Raw genomic sequence first — 22,744 nt, 5'->3', positions numbered from 1 at the left:
AGACCCTTCTACTGGCTGGGGAGAAACCTTTCCTTGCTGATCTCAAAAAGCTTCTGAGGTTGTTAAAGCCCTCTGAAAGGAAATAGTTCCCAGCTTTGGGCAACCCATGTCTATTCAAAGTGACAACAGAGAAGTTTTGACAGCAAAATAACCCAAAAATATCAGGTGCCTTGAATATTCATTGGAAACTACAGGCATCTTGGCGACCACAGCCTACTGGAAAGACAGGAAAAAGTGAATCATACCCTTAAAAATACATTAGCTAAAATTTGTGAGGAAACTAATTTAACTTGAACTAAGAGTTTGCTAATTGTCCTGCTCTAAGGATGGCCCCTAGAAGCAGGCTCCAATTGAGCCCCTACAAAATGCTGTGTGAGAGACCCTTCCTAAACTATGAGCATGGTATGAGCTTACCAGAGGGAACTCATATTAAGCGACTGACCACCATAAGATATGTAGTCTTTGAAAGCTACTCAAACTACTATACATGACTTTGCTTCTAACAGATTATTATATCCTACGGATGTTCCTCTCCACCACTTGTTTCCTGGAAGTTGGGTCCCATTAAAATCCCAAACAAACAAGCACCTAGATTAACTCCGTCCCCACTGGGTGGGACCATATGAAGTCTTATTGGTAATGAACTCTTCTGTTAAGTTGAAAGGTGTCAAGCCATGGATCCATCACTCTTAAATCGAGATGGTTCCCTGGGAATCATCAGATCCACCATGCCCCACCTGTCAGAATGCCACCGGGAATGGAAACCATGCCATAGAAGAACATAACAACCCAGATCATCCCAATCTTGGCTCGTTTCATACCCCAGACACTGATTTCTCCAAATAGACCACTGAGGCTTTGACAGACCTCCAAGTGCTGTTTAGAAGACAGGCCCCCAAAATATAAATATATGAATAATATTCATGCTATCATTCTCATTGCTTTGATTTAATTACATTGGGTGCTCATATTTAAGTACAAACATATAGCTCTTTTTCTTCTTTATCATATTTCCCTGATGATTCTGACTCTCTAAGCCTGGGAAGATAATTCTATGATTAGGATTTCCCAGATTTGGGCTAATTTGGGAAATCTCTCTAGATGTTGATTTTGTCACCCAAAACCTTATTTGGAACCTTATCATAGCGACCCCTTGCTAACGCCAGTGACCACATTTTCAAAAGTTCCCAACTTTACCATGATATAGGACCAAAAAAGCCTATGCTAGATGCTGAGGAGTAATGCAAAAGCAAAAGGAGTTAGAATCATAAAAATTAATTTCCTGATGGGCAAAAGGAACTCACTTGTTTTCTAAGATTTGGGTTATCTATACTGTGCATTTCGTTACTTGGGTATGTAATAATCAAACATGCTTTCTGATGTTGCTCCAAAACAAAGAAAGACATACTTTGGTCATGCAGGATGTACATGTTAAGGTAAGTACCAGAAAGTATTTCCAACAAAGTGCAAAGGTGTTTCATTCCTCAAGCCCCTTTCCAGCGGGAAGTAGCCAGGGCAATTGTCACTCCAATCCCTCAAGCCTTAGGCGTGATCAAATGATAGGGGGGACTGAAACTGACATGCCTAGTTAACAAATGCTTGATTCTTCTATTTAAGAAAACTCAGGTTAACCAACTAGATTTATGAGCTTGTTTTGTAGAAGTTGACTGACCACCAATAAGCAAAGACTAGAGCAAACCAGGAAGAATTCTTGCAGTTGCACAAAAGGGATCAAGAATGCACAAACATCATCTCTGTGAGGACACTCCAGATCTCCCCCAGTTTATCATGCTTACACTGCCATTTTATGAAGGTGTGTTCCATGAAGAGACTGGATTCCTGAATACACATGCTCAGAAAGGACACCTCCCCTTTTCCCTACATCCAATCAGCATATTCCAGTCAACTTACATACTTTGTGATATCCTGATCTCTTATCCTTAAATACACCCAACCCCAACCCTTTGGGGAGGTGGATTTGAGAAATTTTATGCCATTTCCTTACTTGGTACCCTACAATTAAACCTTTTTTTTGCCACAAAAAAACAATGTCAGTGGTTGGCTTTCTGCACATCAGGCAATGGAGCCTTGTCTGGTAATGTCTTCACAGTATTATCTTTCAATAAAGCACAAAATGTGTTTACTGACAGACATAAATTTTAGCCTAAGTTTCACTGTAATAGGGAAACCAAAAGTGGGTAAACCTGTATGTTTAGAAATTAGTGTTTCATTATTTTTTTAAAAGATTTTATTTATTTATTTGAGAGAGAGAGAACATGAGAAGTGGGACGGTCAGAGGGAGAAGGAGACTCCCTGCCAAGCAGGGAGCCCGATGCAGGACTCGATCCCAGGACTCCAGGATTATGACCTGAGCCAAAGGCAGTCGCCCAACCAACTGAGCCACCCAGGCGTCCCAGTATTTCATTATTTTATTTGGAGATAATCTAGATAGTCAGTGAATTTAACTTAAGTCATCATTTAACAAAACTTTAAAGTTCGTGGATATTTTTAAAAATTGAGATTTTTTTTTAAAGGACATATTCCAGAAAATATAATTGTTGCTAAAGAAGTTATCTACAAACTTATTCTACTTACATCCATTTAAAACATTTGCTCCCAACAATTCAGTTTAATCACCCACAGAAACTTCATGAGACATTAGACAAAGTCAATTATATTCTCGGTTAGTTTTGTTGACAAATTTTGTAACAAGGATATCATGAAGTCATTAAATTAGTAAACCCTAATAGGAGAAAAGTGTAATATTTAATGCTGATAACCTATTAAAACAAATAACCTTAAATTAGCTAATAGATTATTTCTCCCAGATCCTGTAAACCTGAAATATATTTGGATTAAGTTTCTTTTTTATTTTGGAGAATTTTTATGAATACTAAATGTATGTAAGCACTAATTTTCTTAAGCCAATGAAACAGAGCTCTTTTATAAATCTGGAGGTAGAAAAATACCATATCTCTAATATACATAGATACAAATACATTACAAATACATGTAGATAAGCACAGAGATCTTAGAGTTTCTGTTTTAACAATACCAAATAGACTAGTCAAAAAATAACAGTTGGAATAAATTAAGTTTACGAGTTCAGATGGCAAAAGTCTTTTAGGGGTGCCTGGGTGACTCTGTCCATTAAGCAGTTAAGCGTCTGCCTTGGGATCAGGTCCTGATCTCAGGGTCCTGGGAGGGAGCCCCACATCCAGCTCCCTTAGTAGGGAGTCTCCCTCTCCCTCTCCCTTTGCCACTCCCCCTTGTTCATGCTCTCTCTCTCTCAAAAATAAACATTTTTAAAAATAAATAAAATATTTTTTTAATAAAGTCTTTTACTATTTCTAGAGAAGACTTTTAAGAAATTTTTTTTATCCCTGGAAGTAATCTTTTTTTTTTTTTTAATGGATGTTTGGTTTGTTGCCAGTGTTTGACTACTTTTATTTATTTATTTATTTATTTGACAGACAGATTACAAGTAGGCAGAGAGGCAGGCAGAGAGAGAGAGAGGAGGAGGCAGGCTCCCCACTGAGCAGGGAGCCCGATGCGGGGCTCGATCCCAGGACCCTGGGACCATGACCTGAGCCAAAGGCAAAGGCTTTAATCCACTGAGCCACCCAGGTGCCCCCCTGGAAGTAATCTTAAGAGTTTGGGCACAAGAGCCCCTTTAGCTGTTTGTATTTTAAAAACCCTCTTCCCTTTTTGTGTTCTTCACTCTCAGGTGATTGTGGGCTGTGTTTACGTTTCAAAGTTATAAAGGTCATAACTTTAAGAGACAGAGGGAAAAAAATGAAAGGTTTTCTGTTTTGTTTTAGTTTGGGGGTAATTATTATTTACCTTTTTTAAGTACAAGGCAATTTGTTCTAATATCCTGGTGTTTTCTGATACCTACAAACATTTTGAGAGGAATAGGCAAGGTTTGGGGATTGGTAAAAAGATAGGTAAGTTTTGACTTTTTTTCTAGAGTTACATTCCTGGTTTTGTAGAGATCTTCAAGACAAAAACAATAGTTTCTAATTTTCCCCAAAGAACTGGATTAAAGCTTGAATATTAAGGAACTGACCTGCCTTTTTTTTCCCCCCCGGTTTATTTTATTTATGAGAGAGAGAGAGAAAACTTTGTTAGATTCATTTCTTGGCTTTCAACATTTACATGAGTAACCCGTATACTTTGAGCCCAGAGATTGGGTCAGAGTGCCCTTTCTGAGTCAGGATAGGGAAAGCAAAGATAAAATAGGCAGACAGGGCCCGATTTTGATAAGGGGAACTTGTGTTGGATGTGGACAAAAATTTTCACCTGAAGTCTAATTTCTGTTCTTTCCTTTTGTCGAGAGAGTCCCCGAGGCCAGCTGTTACACTAATAAGACAACTGAGAAAGCTCTATGAAGAGTGGGGTTTTTTGTTTTTTCTTTCAAATACAGCCAGTTTAAAGGAGCCGTCATCTGGCCATGCTGAGTAGGATCATAGTGATGTCAACAGTCACTCAAGCCAATAAGGCTCTTTATGGAATGACCCGGAGGCAGTCTTCCAGGCTTAGCATCCCTGGGTGTAGGAGGCATCTCTGGAGAGGGCCTAGATGATGTGGCCCCCATGATCAACAAGTTTACTCCCAAACATTGACTACGGAAACAAAGGCCTTTGTTGTACAGGTAGTAAAAATGGTGTATGAAAACGATGTCTCTGGTCTCCCACAAAAACGTGAGATGCCTCCAATCAGTCATGCTGATCTATGACACTAAGCAGACGCTACTGCAAAAGGACTTTTCCAGCACTAACAAACAATAAATGTTAAGGTGACAAAGATTCCTTATTGGCAAGGACCTCTTATGTCTAATTCCTCAGAGAGCTGGCTGACACAGCCAAAAAGAGTGCTGCTTGTAACTGTACGTCTCTGAACCCCAGTCTATTCAACTACCCACCAAGTTGTACCCAGGTTAAGACACCCTCCAGATGGCAGAGACCAGAGAGAACATTCTCGCTGGTCACAAAGTAAAGGTTTCAGGACATAAAACAAGACAAAAGGTGGGGCGCCTGAGTGGCTCAGTGGGTTAAAGCCTCTGCCTTTGGCTCAGGTCATGATCTCAGGATCCTGGGATCCAGCCCCACATCGGGCTCTCTGCTCAGCAGGGAGTCTGCTTCCCTCTCTCTCTCTCTGCCTGTCTCTCTGCCTACTATGATCTCTGTCTGTCAGATAAATAAATAAAAATCTTTAAATAAATAAATAGACACTGGTCTCATGAGGACTGTGAACGTACCCGTCTGTGAGGCTGGGTTGAATGGCAGGCTGATAAGGCCAAGGCCTGTGTTCCTTCTCTATGATAATTCCTTTCACGACAAATGACACAGAACACAAAGACAAACAGTGACCATCTCTTGGAGGAAATGGGTCAAACAAAGAACACTTTACCAAATTGACCGGACATGTTAAGCCTAAGTAACTAGTTCCACAAACATTGTCTCTTGCTAATCTACCTTTAGAAAGAGATTAAAAGGACCCCCTTCATTCTCATTCCATTAGACCCTTAGAGAGCCAAGTAAGGACTCTAACCTTATGTCGGCTGTTTGCTGCCTGTCCCAGGATCTCAGCTATAGCAGTGTCCAAACCCAGGAAGTCCATCTTGCTGGTTATGCCAGCTGTTGGGGAGAAAAAATATTCTTCCATCCCTAAAGATTCTTCTAACTGATCTAAGGATTAAACCGACCTGAGAGAGATTAACAGAAGGAAAAAAAGTTTAGTTCACTGTGCATAGAGGCCCAACATTAAAACTGAGACCCAAAGGAATGACCGAGCCAACTAGCTTTTATGCTTTTTAGGCAAAGAAACAATAAACCGGTGAATAATAGTAAAAAGAACATTTATGTTTGATGGCTTCAGTCAGTAAGGAATTCTAAAAAGAAATTGGTCTGAGGGGCGCCTGGGTGGCTCAGTGGTTTAAGCCTCTGCCTTCGGCTCAGGTCATGATCCCAGGGTCCTGGGATCGAGCCCCACATCGGGCTCTCTGCTCAGCAGGGAGCCTGCTTCCCTTCTTCTCTCTGCCTGCCTCTCTGCCTACTTGTGATCTCTGTCTGTCAAATACATAAATAAAATTTAAAAAAAAAAAAAAAGAATTTGGTCTGAGGTAGTAAAGTATTAAAAGTAACAAGGTTTGTTTATACAGCCTTGTCGGCGCTGAATTCCCTGCCTCTGGTGATAGGGATGTCTCTTCATATCCTGGTTCAGAGAAAGGTGTCCCAACTTTTCACATGGGCAATTTATTTCCTGTTTTCAAGAGATAAAATGGGGGGCGGGGGTGTCTGTGTGTTCTCCTTGTGCTGACTCTTTCTTATGTAGCTTTATTCCAAAATACTGAATATCCCAAAGGGACATATTTTGGGGCAGACTGCCTTTGGCCCCGCACATGCACATTTGTGTAGATTAGGCCTTGGAATAAGGCAAATACCATGGACCTCCCAAGGGATCACTTGTGAGAACTGGGTTCTCCTGATGTGGCTCGGTTCAGGTCCCTATTTTTCCAGATCTTCAGTGGCCCACAAATGTGTAGTCCGTACCGTGTCAGCCAGCCTTGGGCCATGCACTTCAGATGCGTTCCCAATCAAAGGCATAGTCTCCCGTGTGGAGGGAGCCCAACCCCCCAAAACCCCTGTGAGGTGGCAGCTTTAAACTGCCCACACTCTGTTCCCATTTGGACTCACTGCCTAATGAGGTACGGGGTTTACCAGTAATCTGTTAGTGAGAGCTATATCAGCCAACCCACCCAAACCAGTCCTGGCAAAGCAGTCTGGATCCAGCTCTGGTTTCGGTGGGGGGACATCTGCATTTGTGGAGATGAATGCTTAGAATTAGACAGATGCCAAGTATTCCCAAGAGCCCCACGTCCTGTGACCCAGCCTTACCCAGCGTTGCCCTGCTGCAGGTCCCTGGCTACCCAGACTTGCACGGGTCACATGTGTCAAGTACAGACCCATACGCCAGCCTGGGGAAGTCCCAGCCCTCCAAGCCTGAGGAACACGAGTCACCTTCCAACATAATCTCAGCACAGTCTCTGACGTGGAGGGAGCCCACCTTCTGAAAATCGTTCCAGTGTGGTCACTGCTGATGGGCACCAGTCCTCGTACAGACTATCTGTATCAACAACTATCAAGTTGTTGGGGTTCCAGGCTTCTCCAGGAACCTGTACCCCAGTGTCTTCTAATGGAGGATTCCTTGTCCTGCTGCCCAACCCTTCCCTGGCAGGGCAGTTGAAAAAGCTCTAGGAATGCCTTGAGGGGGGAGTATCCCACAATGGATCAGTAGGCCTTGAGATTAGGCCAACATTTCATTTTCCTAAGAGCCCACTCTCATGAACCAACCCCTCCAGACACTTGCCCTGTGTGAGGTCCCTAGCTACTCTGTACAGGCACAATCCACACTCCAGCAGCTGCCCTTGGGCAGCGAGGGCCCTTCGGTCCTGTGGAACTGAGACCCAACCCCAACCTAACGCTTTGCCTCGGTGTGGAGGAAGCCAACACCCAAAAAATCACTCTGAAGTATTGCTGAAATGGCCGACAGTCAGTCCCTTATGGACTGGCTGCCTGATGGGCTTCCAGGCGTCTCTCGTTGGAGCCCACTCAAACCAGCTCTAGCAAAGCAGTCTGGATTCAGCCATCTCTGCCTTCCAGGGGAATAGTCACATCTGTGCAGGTTAGTGCTTGGAATTAGATTGATGTCAGGTACCCCCAAGGGTCCCCTCAGGTGACCTGGCCTTGACTGACACTGCTTCACACCAGGTTCCTGGCTGCCCTTCTCTGTGAGGCCTACACATGCACAGTTCGCTCTCTGTCCGCAGCCTTGGTCCATAAGGGTCACTTCTGCCCTGTGGAGCTCTGGCCTGACCCCAGTCACCTACGTGGCCTCAGCATGGGAAGAGCCCTTCCCCTTAAATACTTTCTGAGGCCTCAGTTTTAAACTGGCCCATCAGTCCCTAACTAAAATGACTGCCTGACAGGATCCTGGGCTTCTCCAACAACTGAGGCTTTCGAGTATCTATCATTGAAGAACACCCTGGCCCTCCCATTCTGTCCCACAAACGCAAGAACAATCCAGATTCCTCTAGCTCTGCCTTTAGGGGGAATATGCACCTTTGTGTAGGTTAAGGCTGAGCATTAGGCAGATGTCAGGTACCACCAATAGGCCACTCCTATGACCCGGTTTCTTCTGACACAATTTCCGTTTCTTGGCTAGTGTGACCTGCCGACCAGCAAACAGGCAGTCACAGGGCACATCCTGTCAGCCGGCCTCTTACTGCTGGAGCTGCCAAGCCTGTGGAGCTTAGGCTGGTCCCCAAAGGCCAGCACAGCCTTGTGAAGGAAGATTCCAGATTGAGGTAAGCATTGCTAAGAGAGTCGTTCAGAATGGAGTCAGGAGGATATTGAGGAGGTAAACCATAAGCACTCTCCCATTCCAATTCTTGAAACACCATGAACATTTGACTTTTGTCAGTTACAAATGGACCATTTCCCCGAACACATCCTACTCTGGGCTGAAAAAGAGCCAATGGACGCTTGTTAGCTAACTAGCCAATCCTGTATTACATAGTTTAACCCTTTCAGCAGCAATTATAATTTGTTCAGAGTAAGTTAGAGAGCCTTGTCAGTTTTGCCTTTATAAGCCTGCATTCCCTGTTCCCATTTTCATGGGTTCTGTGTCTCCTGGACTGCACAGACCCCAAACAAATACCTTCCCTTGCTTTACAGCCTTGTCATCTTTTTGGCCAACATGACTTGATATCAGAAAAGTGGGATCCAAAGTGTCTGACCTCTGTCTTGGGAACCACAGCAGATTCAAGTGCTTACAAGAGTGTACTGTACTCTGTTATCCCCTCAGTGGCTTTGGGTCATGGTGGTGGTTCCTCTTGGTTCCAAAGCTTTTTGGATAAAAAGCTTTGTACTCTAGCCTACTGAGCACAGGTTTTCAGCCCCAAACTCCCATTCCATGCTTTCTCTCAAAAAAAAGCACTACCCTATACACTATCCACTTTTTTTTCCCTCTGAGAAGACCAGTAAGCTTCTGGAAGGTGGGTTTTCAGGCTCTTACTTGTATCTGAAATACAAACGCATGGACCTATCTTTCCTGATAAGAATTTGCCATTTGTGAAACTTTCTTATCCAACCCTCTTCCCTTGGCCAGCCCTCCCCAAGCCTGCCAACTTAATGAAACTTGTGGGGAACTTCCTGAGACTGATCCCAAGCTTGAACTCACCTCCTCTTCATTGCCTGTCATGGAATCTATAAATATTGTCAACATGTCTGGCTTGCTCTGTACATAAAGCATATATTTTTGTGGACACGATCACCAGTTTTGGGCCTATGAATGTCCTGGCAGCTGGAGAGGCCTTTGTGGCGTGTGTTTTGGGGGGCACTTCACATCTTTTACTGTTCTCAAAATGGCCTCCTGAATGTCACTCAAGAAGAAAAAATTGGGGGATTTTTTTTTCCATTTTTTTTCCACCATCCATGGTGGATGACTGCCCTGATGAGGACCCTTCCAAATATGAAGACAACAGCTGCGGCCACAGCCAAGGCTGTGACCTTCTTGCCAGATATTCAGAGATCGAATATCTTAGAGTCCTGAGTTTGTGGCTTGGGGTAGGCAGGGCAGACTCGGAAGTTATGATGAGAAGTCTTACCAGAACTGTTAACAGAGTAGCCTGCACCACTCTCAGAGCCATCAGAGCCCAGAAAAGACCTTTAGGTTCCCTAGCTTGGGTAGCCCTTCACAACGAGATAGCTTTAGATCACTGACGTGCAGCCCTCGGAGGAGTCTGTGCCACACATAATACTTCTTGCTGTACTTGGGTAAAAACTTCACAGCAAGTAGTATTAGAAACCACGCTGTTGCTTAAACTAGCCACATCCTTAAAAGGGCATTTGAGCTTCACCCCAGGAGGTTTAATTTTAAGTTTTTTGATATTTTTAGCTGGATTACTTTAATTTGTGCCCTGTATGCTATTTTCAAATTGCTTATACTGCACATTTCCTATTGCTGTACTACTACTCAAAATGTCAGTGGTAGTTGCTCAAAGACTCGAAACCATTCATCAGATCTACCATTTGATTAACAGAAATGAGAACCTGATTGATGGCTAGACCTTATTTCCTCAAACCTCCTCATTACTCAAATGTGGCCATAAGACTCACCTAGCACCCTGTTGGATATACTAAATATCAACAAGCTATGAAATGTCCCCTCTCCTGAGAGATATGTTGGACCAGGAGCAGGCTGCCAACCACTCACTCCAGCAATGAAATGGAACTCCACCATCGTGGACTTGATCACAGATGCCTTTCTGCCTGAAGGATCTTGATCAAAAGGGGAAAATGTGGGGCGCCTGGGTGGCTCAGTTGGTTAAAGCCTCTGCCTTCGGCTCGGGTCGTGGTCCCAGGGTCCTGGGATCAAGCCCCGAGTTGGGCTCTCTGCTCGGCGGGAAGCGTGCTTCCCTTCCTCTCTCTCTGCCTGCCTCTCTGCCTGCTTGTGATCTCTGTCTGTCAAATAAATAAAAATTTTTTTTTAAAAAGGGGGGGGGGAATGTGAGAAAAAATTCCAATATGAAGTAAGCATTGTTAAGAGACTCATTCAAAATAGAGTCTAGAAGATACTGAGAAAGCAGAGCCGAGGCTCATCTCCTGTTCAATGCTAGGAACACTATGAACTTTTGATTTGTCAGTTGCAACTAGACCACCTTCTGGAATGTGCCCTTCTACTTCACTGAATTAGAGATAATGTAACATCTGCTAACTAAATAACTAATCCTGTATCCGTCAGTTTAACTGCATCTGCACCAATCATAATTCTTTCAAAACAAGTTATGCAACCTTGTGGCTTCTGCCTTTATAAACCTGTACTCCTGGGCTCACACGTTTATAATTCACATGTTGGTCAACTCTGTGTCTCCCAAGATTGCAATCCCTAAGGCCCTAAATACACATTTGTGGGCTTTACAGGCTTGTGGTCTTGGTCCACAGCCCTCAGGGTGGAGAGAGCCCACCCCTCCAAAATCTTTCCAAGGCTTCTTAAATTGGCCATTTTCAGTTCCCATTTGGATTGACTGCCTGATAAAATCCCAAGCTTTTCCAGCAATCAATGCTCCAAATATTGCTTAAGAGATGGTACCCCGGCAGTCCCAACCAACACTGCCCTGGCAAGGCAGGCCAGATTTCTTCAGCTCCACCTCTAGAGGGAATATGTGTATTTGTGTAGGTTAAAGCTTAGAATTAGAAAGATGCCAGGTAGCTCCCTCCTCTGACCAGCCTCCGCTGGTGCTGTCTTTTCTCAGGACCCTGGCACCCTAGCTAACTTGTCCTCCCACCACCCCCCAGTCCAGGCACGCACAGTCCAAACCATGGTAACAAGGCTTGGGCTGCAAGGAGGTCTTCAGGACCAATGAGTTTGGGCAGGACCCCCATCACCAGAATGGCCTCAGGGTATGGAGAGCCCCTGCCAGGAAAATATTTCTGAGTCTCCGCTTGCGACTGGGGGTTGCCGATCCCGAGTTGGACTGGCTGCCTGAAGGTGTCCCAGGCTTCTCCAGCGATGGAGGCTTTCCGATGTCTCTTCTTGGAGGGTATCCTAACCATCCTGTGTGGCCCACCTGGCTAGACCTTTCCAGGTTCCCCCAGCTCTTCCCTCAGGGAGAATATGTGAATTTGTGCAGGTTAGTGCTCAGAATTAGCCAGATGCCTTGTGCCACCAACAGCCCATGCCCGGGACCTGGCTTCTCTAGCCACTTGCGCGTCCTTCTCTAGACCTTTGCAGGTCCCGGACTACGCGGACCGACCTGCACGGCTTGCACATGCGCAGTACGCACTGTGTCGCCTAAGTGTGGCTGGGGCCGCCGGAGCCACCCGCATAGTCTTCTGCGTGGAGGGATCCTGCTCCCGAAAATCTTTCTGAGGGGGGAACTTGAAGCTGGTGAGAGTCCACATGAGGACTGGCTGCCTGGGGAGCCTTCGGCTTCTGTAGCCGTGGAGGCTCCCAAGTGTCTCTTATTGGAGGATACTCTGGCCCGTCTGCCAGGCTGGATGCTGGTCAGGCAGTGTGGTTTCCTCCAGCTCTGTCTTCGGGGTGACTAGGGGCATTTGTATAACACTTGAGATACTTGTACCCCAAAGAGCCTGCTGCTGTTGACTAGGCCTCTCTCTACACCTGCCCTGTTTCTGGTATCATGGCTACCCTGACCCGAGCGGTTTGTGCAAGTGAAATCCACACCTTGTCAGCACCCCCCGCCCCCCTCCCCCCGCCCCGCCGTGGTTTGCAGGAGCACTCCAGCCCCTGGAGCTATGGGAGGACCTGACCCCCTGAACGGCCTCCGGGTGAAGGGAGCCCACGCTGGCAAAATATTTTTGCGGGGGCCAGTTTAACTGGTGATAGTCCCCATGTGGGCTGGCTGCCTGAAGGTGTCCGAGGTTCTCCAGCAATCCAGGCTCCCAGGGGTCTCTTATTGGAGGGTATCAAAGCAATCCGGTTTGCTCCAGCTCTGCCTTCTGGGGGAATATGGACATTTGTGTCCATTAGGGCTTGGATTAGGCGGATGTCCTGTACCAGGGTAACCCACTCCCCTGCCCCAGCCTCTCCAGACACTTGATCAGTTCCAGGTCCCTCATGACCCTTACCTGCTGGCTTCCCCATGTGCAGAACGCACGCCGTTGGCTGCTGGGGGTAGGGGGGTGTGTGGCCCTCCAGGTCCATGAGCTGAACCACCTCCTGGGGGTTCTCCAGAAGTCCAGACTCCCAGGGGTGTCCTGTTGGCTTACTCCATCCTGTGTCCCGGGTCACATGCTGGCAATGGCCTCAGGTATGCAATTTCCTCCAGCTCAGCCTTCAGGGCGAATATGTGCCAGGCACTCCAAATCGCCTGCTCCTGTGACTCCCCCTCCCTACAGCCACCTTTTCCCAAGTTCCCGGGGCAAAACGGCTCCTTTGACTGACCCTCACTGCTTGTGCATGAGTGGGCTATACTCTGCAGCTGGCCTATGGCTGCTGGAGTATTGCAGGACTTCGGGGTTCAGGTTGGTCCCCCCACACCTGCATAGCTTCCAGGATACAGAGGGCCCCCTCCCCCGAAAATCTTTCTGAGGTATCAGTGTTAAACTGTCATCAGTCCCGGTGGAAAAAAAAGGGTTTTCCCCCTTGCTTTTTTTCCCTCCTCCTATTCTTACTAGAACCTGCACCCCACCCTGCACATGCTTCCAGCCACGTCTTCCTTGTGTGGAACAAGTTAATGATGTCTTTGGGGTCTTCCAGCACAGTGGTTTCTAAACCACGGGTGCTAGACATCTTGACGCCAAGACCCCTGGCTTCAAGGAATGAGCGACTTATGACAGACACCTGGATCTTGTCCTCATCCCAGCCGCTTCCTGGTTGCCCGAGAGGACACGCACACCAGACTGCAAACACAGATAACACTTTCCTTACCGAGTCTCCTGGGTGGTGTGTCTCCATAACTTCAGTAAACTCTGCTTTCACCTCCTGCTGGCTCTTGTTTGACTTCTCTGCTGTGGGGACCGCCCAGGCCCCAGGTCCTTGGACCCAGCCTGCTGGCGTCATTTTGACCATCCCACACTTGCCACGCTGGTGATGTAGTTGAGTTTTCTATAGCTCTGTCTTTAGGGGAATAGGCTCATTTGCATAGGTAAGCCTTGGAACTAGCCAGATACCAGGTACCACCCCCACCCCCCCAGAGCCATTTTTTTGTGAACTGACCTCGTCCAACATTGCCCTGTGCCAGGTTCCGGGCTAGCCTGAGCTATGAAGCCTGCTTATACGCCATATGCGCCAATAAGCTGGCCTTGGGCAGACCCAGCCCTCCAAACCCATACAGCGAAGGCCAGGTGCCCTGAGTAGTCTTCCGCAACTCGGGATCACACCTCCTGAGAACTGCTCTGAGGCAGCAGCTGCAAAGAGGGACAATCAGTCCCCACGAGAACAGAACGCCTGATGGGCCTGTGCCTCGATCAAGGCTCTCAGGTGTGTCTTATTGAAGGCGACCCTGGCCAGACCTCCTGTCCAACCCTGGAGAGGCAGTCCAGATTCTTTCTCTCTGCCTTCCAGGGGAATAATCACATTGTGGGGGTGGGGGGGGCACTTGGGTGGCTCAGTCGGTTAAGCATCTGCCTTCGGCTCAGGTCATGATCCTGGGTCCTGGGATCGAACCCCGAAACTGGCTCCGTGCCCAGCGGGGAATCCGCTTTGCCCTCTCCTTCTGCCCCTCCCCCTCCCTCAGCTCATACAGGAGCACGAGTGCAATCTCTCCCTCTTCTCTCAAATAAATATAAATAAATAAATCTTTAAAAAAATACAGATGCACATTTGTGTAGGTTAAGGCTTGGAATTCAATAGCACAGAGCTCCAGCTGCTCACTCCTGTGAGCTCACCTCCCCAGACACTTGCCCGGCTCTGTGTCCCTGGCTCCCTGCGTTGCATGGCTCACACAGGTGCGGTGTGTATCCCATCAGCTGCCTCTGAGCAGGTGGCGGAGCGGGGGCCAGGCCTGTGGAAGTTGGGCGTCTCCCCGACTACTTGCACTGAGTCATCAGCTGAAATGGGCAACAGAGAGTCCCCAGTGGACCTGACGGGGTCCTGGGCCGTGTGGTACAAGAAGGCTCCCAGGTGTCTCTTACTGGAGTACACCACCACCGGTTTGCCCAGTTTAGCCCTCTCCGTAAACCAACCAGTATCCTCTCATCTTTAATCTATAAAAACATGTCAGTCAATGCCTTTCTTTCCAGTATTACCTACAGTGTCTATTTTAGCGTGTTTTGATGTCTTTAAAAATCCATAGTTCAGTCCAGTACTGGGAAATGACCTCCCACTCCTTCTTATGGAGGCTCATCAAATAAACTTACTCTTAGCCAAGGAGCACTTTCCTGAGCTGAAGAGCACGTTGTGCACATGAGGAGTGGCGGCCTGCAAAAAGGCAGTGTTGGCCAGAGGATGGAATGCTTGCCACGGCTGGTCCACACTAAGTGCAGCCCTCCCTCTCCAGGCCCTCCTGCCTAAACTCCGTCCCAGTGTTATCAGCACAAAACTCCCAGCAGCTGTCCCAGTTGGTCAGATTAGAAGCAATTTAAATTTATTTCCCATCCCTGTCATAAAAGAAAGAAGCATTTCCCACCCTGACTTCCAAACACAGGTGCCTTTTGCCTTTTTTCTACTTAAAAAACAAATGGGTTTTGCAATATTCATGTCAAATTTCTTGGCATTCCTTCTTTTTCCTTAGGCAACCCTGATTGCTTTTGCATCTGTTTGATTTCTTTTCTTTTTTTTTTTTTTTTGAGATTTTTCTGGTGGTTTATTTTGTAGCATTATATTTACAATGCAAATTTACAATTTACAATAATTACAATGTTTAAAGCATTGTAGGTACTTAAATGTTTGCCTGAACATGAACTATGACTATTATTTAAATACTCTAATAGACTATTGACTATTAGTTAAAATGACCTATCAAATAAACAAACACTTGCACACACACATATGCATACATATACTTTGGCTAGTGTGCTCACTTACCACGACCACAGGAGGGCACTGTTAAGAAAACCAATAAATTGCATTTCTTTCTTATGGATGTGCCTTATTCCCATTGGTTGTCTTGTTTTACTGAGAAGAAATCTTCTTCATCTTTCTCAGTCGACTGATTCTTGATTAGTTCCAAAAAGATCCAGTTTATATAAGTGGCATGTGTCCTTAAGGATGGGACAGGAAACCACCCTCCTTTAGCAATAAGTCGAAGAGCCAAAGAATCTTTCAAGGGTCAGGTGACACCCGTGGCCATCAGTGGAGTGACACAGCACAGTCGCCAGACCTGGAATCTGCTGTGTCCTCCTTCACTGTTTTCTGTGTGGCCGTTCTTATTCACGAGGCTTTTTTGAATCGGAGAGAAAGACAGAGGTTGGAAGTCAGGCAGCAATTGCTCCCGGTCTGGGGTGTGCTGGCTGGGCATGTGTTAATCCTAAGTGTGAATAACATTCAATTGTGTGTCTGGAGTAGAAGAGGCCAGAGTGTCTTCAGAATTCCTGCCTTAGAATATTGTCCAACCAGAATTACCCTAAAGATACAAATGTAGAGATCGGAAGGGGCACATGCACCTGAATGTTTATAGCAGCAATGTCTACCATAGCCAAACTATGGAAAGAGCCTAGATGTCCATCAACAGATGAATGGATAAAGAAGATGTGGTATATATACACAATGAAATACTATGCAGCCATCAAAAGAAATGAAATCTTGCCATTTGCAACAACGTGGATGGAACTAGAGGGTATTATGCTCGGCGAAATAAGTCAATCAGAGAAAGACAATTATCATATGATCTCCCTGATATGAGGAAGTTGAGAGGCAATATGGGGGACTTGGTGGGGGGTAGGAAAAGAATAAATGAAACAAGGTGGGATCGGGAGGGAGACAAACCATAGGAGACTCTTAATCTCACAAAACAAACTGAGGGTTGCCAGGGGTGGGGGATAAGGAGAGGGTGGTGGGGAGATGGACATTGGGGAAGGTATGTGCTATGGCGAGTGCTGTGAAGTGTGTAAACCTGACGATTCACAGACCTCTACCCCTGGGGCTAATAATACATTATATGTTAATAAAAATATATAAAATTATATTTAAAAAAAGAATTAATGAGCAGAATAGCCCTCTGTGCCCCTCACCCACCCTTCTCCTGGCTTTCCGGCTGCACTGTCCACACTGGATCTGTTGACATCTTTTGTAGAATAGTTCTCTACCAAATCGGAATTCAGTTTTGAAAATCTCAAAGATTCAGTCCTGCAGTTTAGAAAAACAGGAACTCTCAGGAACACGTCTTAAAAGGCAAATTTTCATTGAAATGGGCTCCCTAGGGGTGCCTGGGTGGCTCAGTGGGTTAAAGCCTCTGCCCTCAGCTTGGGTCATGATCCCAGGGTTCTGGGATCCAGCCCCACATTGGGCTCTCTGCTCAGCGGGGTGCCTGCTTCCCCCCCTCTCTCTCTGCCTGCCTCTCTGCCTACAAGGGATCTCTGTCTGTCAAATAAATAAATAAAATCTTTAAAAAAAAAAAAGAAAGAAAGAAAAGAAATGGGCTCCCAAGAATGCGGAAAAACAGAGCCTGAAGGCAAAGAACACAAGATGTGTTAATAGTCGTTTCAGGCCTCGCAGGTTTGCAGGGAGGTGACTTTTTTACATAAACTCACCACTGGAGGGTGTTACATACTTCTCCAAATACACTGGAACAGACTGAGGCTCCCATACTGTGAAAACTGACTGGGGAGGATGGGAGGGGCCGTGAATTATTTACCTATTATATGTAATAAAGAGGCTGTCAATCACAAGTCGCAGTCTGAGTCATAGATTGGTTGATACAGAAGCTGACAAAGATTCTTGACCAAACTTTAGTTGTGCTCCACAACCTTCTTATAGGTCCATCTATGCACTTCCTTGTAAAAATACAGCTTGAGTACAAACCCTGCTAAGTCAGGTTAACCTGAACCCGCCCCCCTCCCCCAAATCTGGTCTGGCTCCTCACCCTCCATCATCCCCCACAGCCGGTCTCCAGCAAGAATCCCGTCAGGTGGGTTTAATCAGACCCCCCTCATCCCCGATGTGTCCCTGCCCGTGCTATATCCAGAGTCGAGCCTGACCATCCTGCCCCCCGCCCCGTAAAATCCCACAGCAGGGGTCCCTATGCCTAGCACGAGGGTCCTGAACAAGGTCCGCCTTACCATCCTTAACAAGTATCACTGAATATTTTATTCTCTAACAACGTAGCTTCATCAAGCTACTCGAAAAAGGATATTAGCTACTGAGTGACCCTTGGCTACTCTGTGAAAAGGAAACAGAGTGGGCAGATCCCCTTTGGCAGAGGCGCAGGGCACTCCTTACTGAGAAATCCACCCTCCCCGTGGGATCTGTAGGGCCTGCAGGGGCCCCCATACCCACAAACACTAAAAATGAGACACTTAGGTGGTCTTTTTCTGACCTGTAGCCTGACACTTTCTAGGATCCCTGATTTTCTAATATCAATACAAATCAATACTTGAGGGGAGACATCTATTCAGTAATGTCTGTTATTACCATGTTACCCGAGGTGGCATCATAAGATCTCACGTTAACATCCCTCTGTCACTCCAAACACGTAACAATAATAGATAAAATATTTCAAGGGAACTTTAAAAACAAAGCCAGACTCAAAAACGAAAACTCATCTTTGGGGCACCTGGGTGGCTCGGTCGGTCGGTGAAGCATCCAACTCCTGGTTTCGGCTCAGGTCATGATCTCAGGGTCCCAAGGTCGGGCTCTGTGCTCAGCAGGGAGTCTGTTTGAGATTCTCTCCCTCTCCCTCTGCTCCCCCCTCTCCAACCCCCTGCTCATGGGCACAGGTGAACACACACTCTCAAATAAATCTTAAAAAAAAAAAAAAAGCATCTTTGAGGATCAAAAACATTATAAAAACAAAGTGGCAAAGCCACAAGGACGTTGCAGCCAATCAGGCAGGGGCTGCTGGGCGCTGGGAACAAGGCTGCCCCCAGGAAGGCGGGGGCGAGTTTGGTTATATAAGCAAGAGGGCTTGTTGGCAACTCCTGCCACTTGGTGTTGTTACCTGCAAATACTCAGTAATTAGGTTGCTTCCAGCAGCCTTTAAAAAAAAAAAAGAAAAAAAAAACTGGTTTGAAAGCCTCCCGTAAGTATGCTATAAGCCAGTTTCATAAATTCTTATACGTCATGTAGTTTGGCTGAACAAGGTGATTATGAACCTGAGCCACTGTCCTTCTGCTTATAGACGGTAATTTTGTTACACGATGTGGGGTGATAATTACGCACCAGACACATTACTCGGCAGTGTGAACACACGTCATATGTTTCTAGTTACTAAATCCCCCTGTTGGCTCTATTGTCAGGGATAATTGGGTGCCGCTTTGTCAATTTTCCATTCTATTTCTTCAATCAGATTTTCACCATATTGCTTCCTGACAGAGCCAGAAATTTCTTAGAAAGCAAGAAAAACAGAAGCGTCGATGAATTCACGAATCTACCATGCTGTCAAAACCATTACCAGTGGTTTTCAAATGTCCCTTTGTACATGGTATTGAATATTATTTAATCATGGAAGTTAACATTTATATTGTACTTCTTTTCTTCAGACTGGATTCTTTATTATACCTGATTCATAGATGTGCTTATACATAATTTTGGAATTATTTCCTTCCCATGAAATTTTGACATCCAATTTTTAATGCATCCTTACAGGCTGTGAAGAATTTCTAATAGGACTCTTTTCTTTAAAAACGCACGGCCTAAATGGAAATAAATATCTAAAAATTAAATGTGGTTTTGGGACGCCTGGGTGGCTCAGTTGGTTAAGCAGCTGCCTTCGGCTCGGGTCATGATTCCAGCATCCTGGGATTGAGTCCCACATCCGGCTCCTTGCTCGGCAGGGAGCCTGCTTCTCACTCTGTCTGCCTGTGCTCACTCTCGCTCTCTCGCTCTCTCTGACAAATAAATAAACAAATAAATCTTTAAAAAAAAAATTAAATGTGGTTTTAAATAATAGTATCCCAAATAATCATGGGAAGATTAAAATGAGGATATCTAATCTCTTAACTGCTTTGTTTTTGTTTTTTTTTATTTATTATTTATTTATTTGACAGACAGAGACCACAAGTAGGCAGAGAGGCAGGCAGAGAGAGAGGAGGAAGCAGGCTCCCTGCTGAGCAGAGAGCCCGATGCGGGGCTCGATCCCAGGACGCTGGGATCATGACCTGAGCTGAAGGCAGCGGCTTTAACCCACTGAGCCACCCAGGTGCCCCTTAACTGCTTTGTTTTATTTGCTTTTTTTCCAGCTTTATCGAGATATAATTGACAAATAAAAGTGTATATAATTTAGGTATAGGAGGTGATAATTGGATGTATGTATATTGTGAAATGTACCACAATCAAGCTAATTAACACATTCCTCTCCTTCCCTGGTTACCTTTTTTTTGTGGTGAGAACACTGAAGATCTTAGCAAATTCCAAGTTTGCAATACAGTGTTATTGCCATACATTAAATCCCAGAACTTACTCATCTTATAACTGAAAGTGTGTGCCCTTTGATCTGTTTCCTCGTTATTATTTACATTTTAATAAGTGGTGTTTGTCTCAAAAAGAATTTATTTTCAAAAAAATCCCTCTTAAGATCCACATCAACTGTCAATTTGTTTCCCTATTGTTTTCAAGTACACAATATTTTTTTGTACATTGAATTAGCAACTTTCAGCATCACAACTTATTGTAAAGTGACCATCTAAAGCCATGTGTTTGTCGCTGCAAAACTGAGACCAGACCCGAGATCCTGAGCCCTAGGCCACTGTTATTTCTGCTGTGGGGACACCTAGCAAGTGAACTAGAGAAGCACAGTATTTAAAAGAACCTACTGCTGTATCAAAGCATAGACGGGGCAGGAGGGGACGGGGAGGGGGGCAGGAGGGGGCAGGAGGAGGGTAAAAATGTAGAGCTTTGCATCCAAACTTAAATTGCCATCAACTTTAAAAAGGCAAAACTTTGGGGCACCTGAGTGGCTCAGTGGGTTAAGCCTCTGTCTTTGGCTCAGGTCATGATCTTAGAGTCCTGGAATGGAGCCCCTCATCGGGCTCTCTGCTCAGCAGGGAGCCTGCTTCCCCCTCTCTCTCTGCCTGCCTCTCTGTCTACTTGTGATCTCTCTCCCTCTCTCTGTGTCAAATAAATAAATAAATAAATACTCTTTTAAAAAAAAAAAAAAAAGGTAAAACTTTGAGTTATAAGATAATGAAGTCATGGGCACCTGGGTGGCTTAGTTGGTTAAGCGACTGCCTTCGGCTCAGGTCATGATCCTGGAGTACCAGGATTGAGTCCTGCATCGGGCTCCCAGCTCCATGAGGAATCTCCTCCTCCCTCTGACCTTCTCCCCTCCCACGCTCTCTCTCACTCTTTCTCTCTCAAATAATAAATAAATAAAATCTTTAAAAAAAAAATAACCACGTCAGGGGGATCCAATGTACAGTGTGGTAACAATACTGTAGAAAGTAGAGCTTTACGAAGACACAGGATTCCAAGTCTGTGCCCGCAGATGGACTGTAATCTAAGGAAGGAGGTAGAACATGCCCACAGGACAGAGTGCATGAGCAAACACAGTGACCTGGGGACAGAGAGGAAGGCTCAACAAACATGTGCAGCATTAAGCGCATCGTGGAAGGCTTCCCGGAGGTGGTAACAGCCCCTTGCTTTCTTTTCTCTTTGTTCAAGTTGGACCTCAGGGGCAGAAGGTGAAGTTAACATATTCCGCATATCGTAGCCAATTATCACTTACCACGGGTCTATGCCAGGCTCCTCTCATGCTTTGTATGCTTTTCGCTTCGTTTCTCCCCATCCCGTTCCCTTCCTTCCACAGACGGTCATTCTAACATTCAGTGTGACCCATTTTTGGGGCATGAGTAGATCTCAAAAGGCTCATCACTATACAGCAATGACAAATTTATACCTATATGTGGTGGTGGGTGTTAACCAAACTTACTGGGGTGACCGTTCTGCAATAAATACAGATATCAAATTGTTATGTTGTATACCTAAAACTAATACAATGTTCTAGGTCACTTATATCTCAACTTTAAAAATGTTAAATAAATAAATAAATAAATAAGAGAAACTACTGTTGAACTATCCTGCAATATGAAAGACTGCTGTTTGCCCCAACTGATGGCTTTATCAGCACTCTGGACTTTTTTCAGAGTCCACTCCCATGCACACCCTCAGATTTGTCATGTTTACTGTCTAAAGCCCTGAGACCATGGGACCAGCAGCCCAGCTGGAAGGAGGGGTGGAGGGGGAGCTATAGGAGCCCCTGTTTGGTCAGTCCGTCTACCCACATGACTCACAGGTCCTGTCCCCCTCCCTTGCTAGCTGGGTCTGTTGCTTCCCATGTCCCAAGAGCCAAACCAGCCCTCCGGGCATTGCCAGGAGTGTGGCAGCAGGTGGGGCAGAGCTTCCAGGCAGGGAAGGAGGGCCCAGGAGCAGAGCCTGGTGTGGAGCCAGAGAAGGGGGGTTGCTCCCGGCAGTCTCTGGGAGGTAGGTTGGGAACAGTGTCTAGACATGGGTCCCAGTTTGCACGCATGCGTGCTTGTTTCCCATGCTCCCACTCAGGGGACAGAGCTACTGTTGGTCCTGCTGCACCAGGAGGAGTCAGTCCGCACTGTGCCAAGTCCTGGGAAATAACCATGGCTTCATGTGCTTGCAGCCTTGCCCAGCCGGTTCAGGGAGTTCTGAGCAGCCACAGCGCTTCTGGTTCAAAGCCAAGGCCTTTGAGAGGCACCAGGGTGGGTGGACGCCACTCTACCCAGTCGGTCTAGGACTCTTGAAAAAACATGCATCGGAGAAAAGCCAAGCCTTGAGCGGCGGATGGGTGACTTTAGACTCCCGCCTTCTCCCAGCTGGGTGTGGGAGCAAGAGGCGTGGCGGGGTGGTTTTGCGCGAGTGGATTTGGGGAGCTTCCCACTGGAAGAACCAGTAAGCGACCAGCTAATTTGGTTAGGGTCTGTCCTGGTGGCTGAGCAAATCCCAAAAGTGACGGAGCCTAGCAAGGAGGCAATAGGGAAACCAGAAACCTCCGATGTTACGGAAGGAGCGAGGCTTTGAATGGTCTGAGCTCCGAGCTCCAGATCAGCCCGGAGAGCTGCCCGAGGCCGCCCCCACCCGCCCCCGCCCCAGGCAG

The 22,744-nt window shown here is 46.1% G+C and overlaps 1 protein-coding gene across 1 annotated transcript in view; it reads right to left on the bottom strand.

Moving 5' to 3' along the window:
• The window catches only part of LOC308355943 (complement factor H-like), a gene marked incomplete at its 5' end in the record, with an annotated part of 107,594 nt that extends 95,976 nt beyond the window's left edge, over nt 1-11,618 (bottom strand). Inside the window, 2 exon segments of the mRNA XM_080824498.1 lie at nt 7,069-7,232; nt 11,374-11,618. Coding sequence (XP_080680624.1) covers nt 7,069-7,232; nt 11,374-11,618 — 409 coding nt within the window.
• Between the last annotated feature and the right edge of the window lie 11,126 nt (nt 11,619-22,744).

Source organism: Martes martes (assembly GCF_963455335.1).
Source record: "Martes martes genome assembly, chromosome: 15".
Lineage (NCBI taxonomy): Eukaryota > Metazoa > Chordata > Mammalia > Carnivora > Mustelidae > Martes > Martes martes.
Note: the sequence above shows the minus strand (reverse complement) of the source record. Positions and strands in the feature narration are given on the sequence as shown.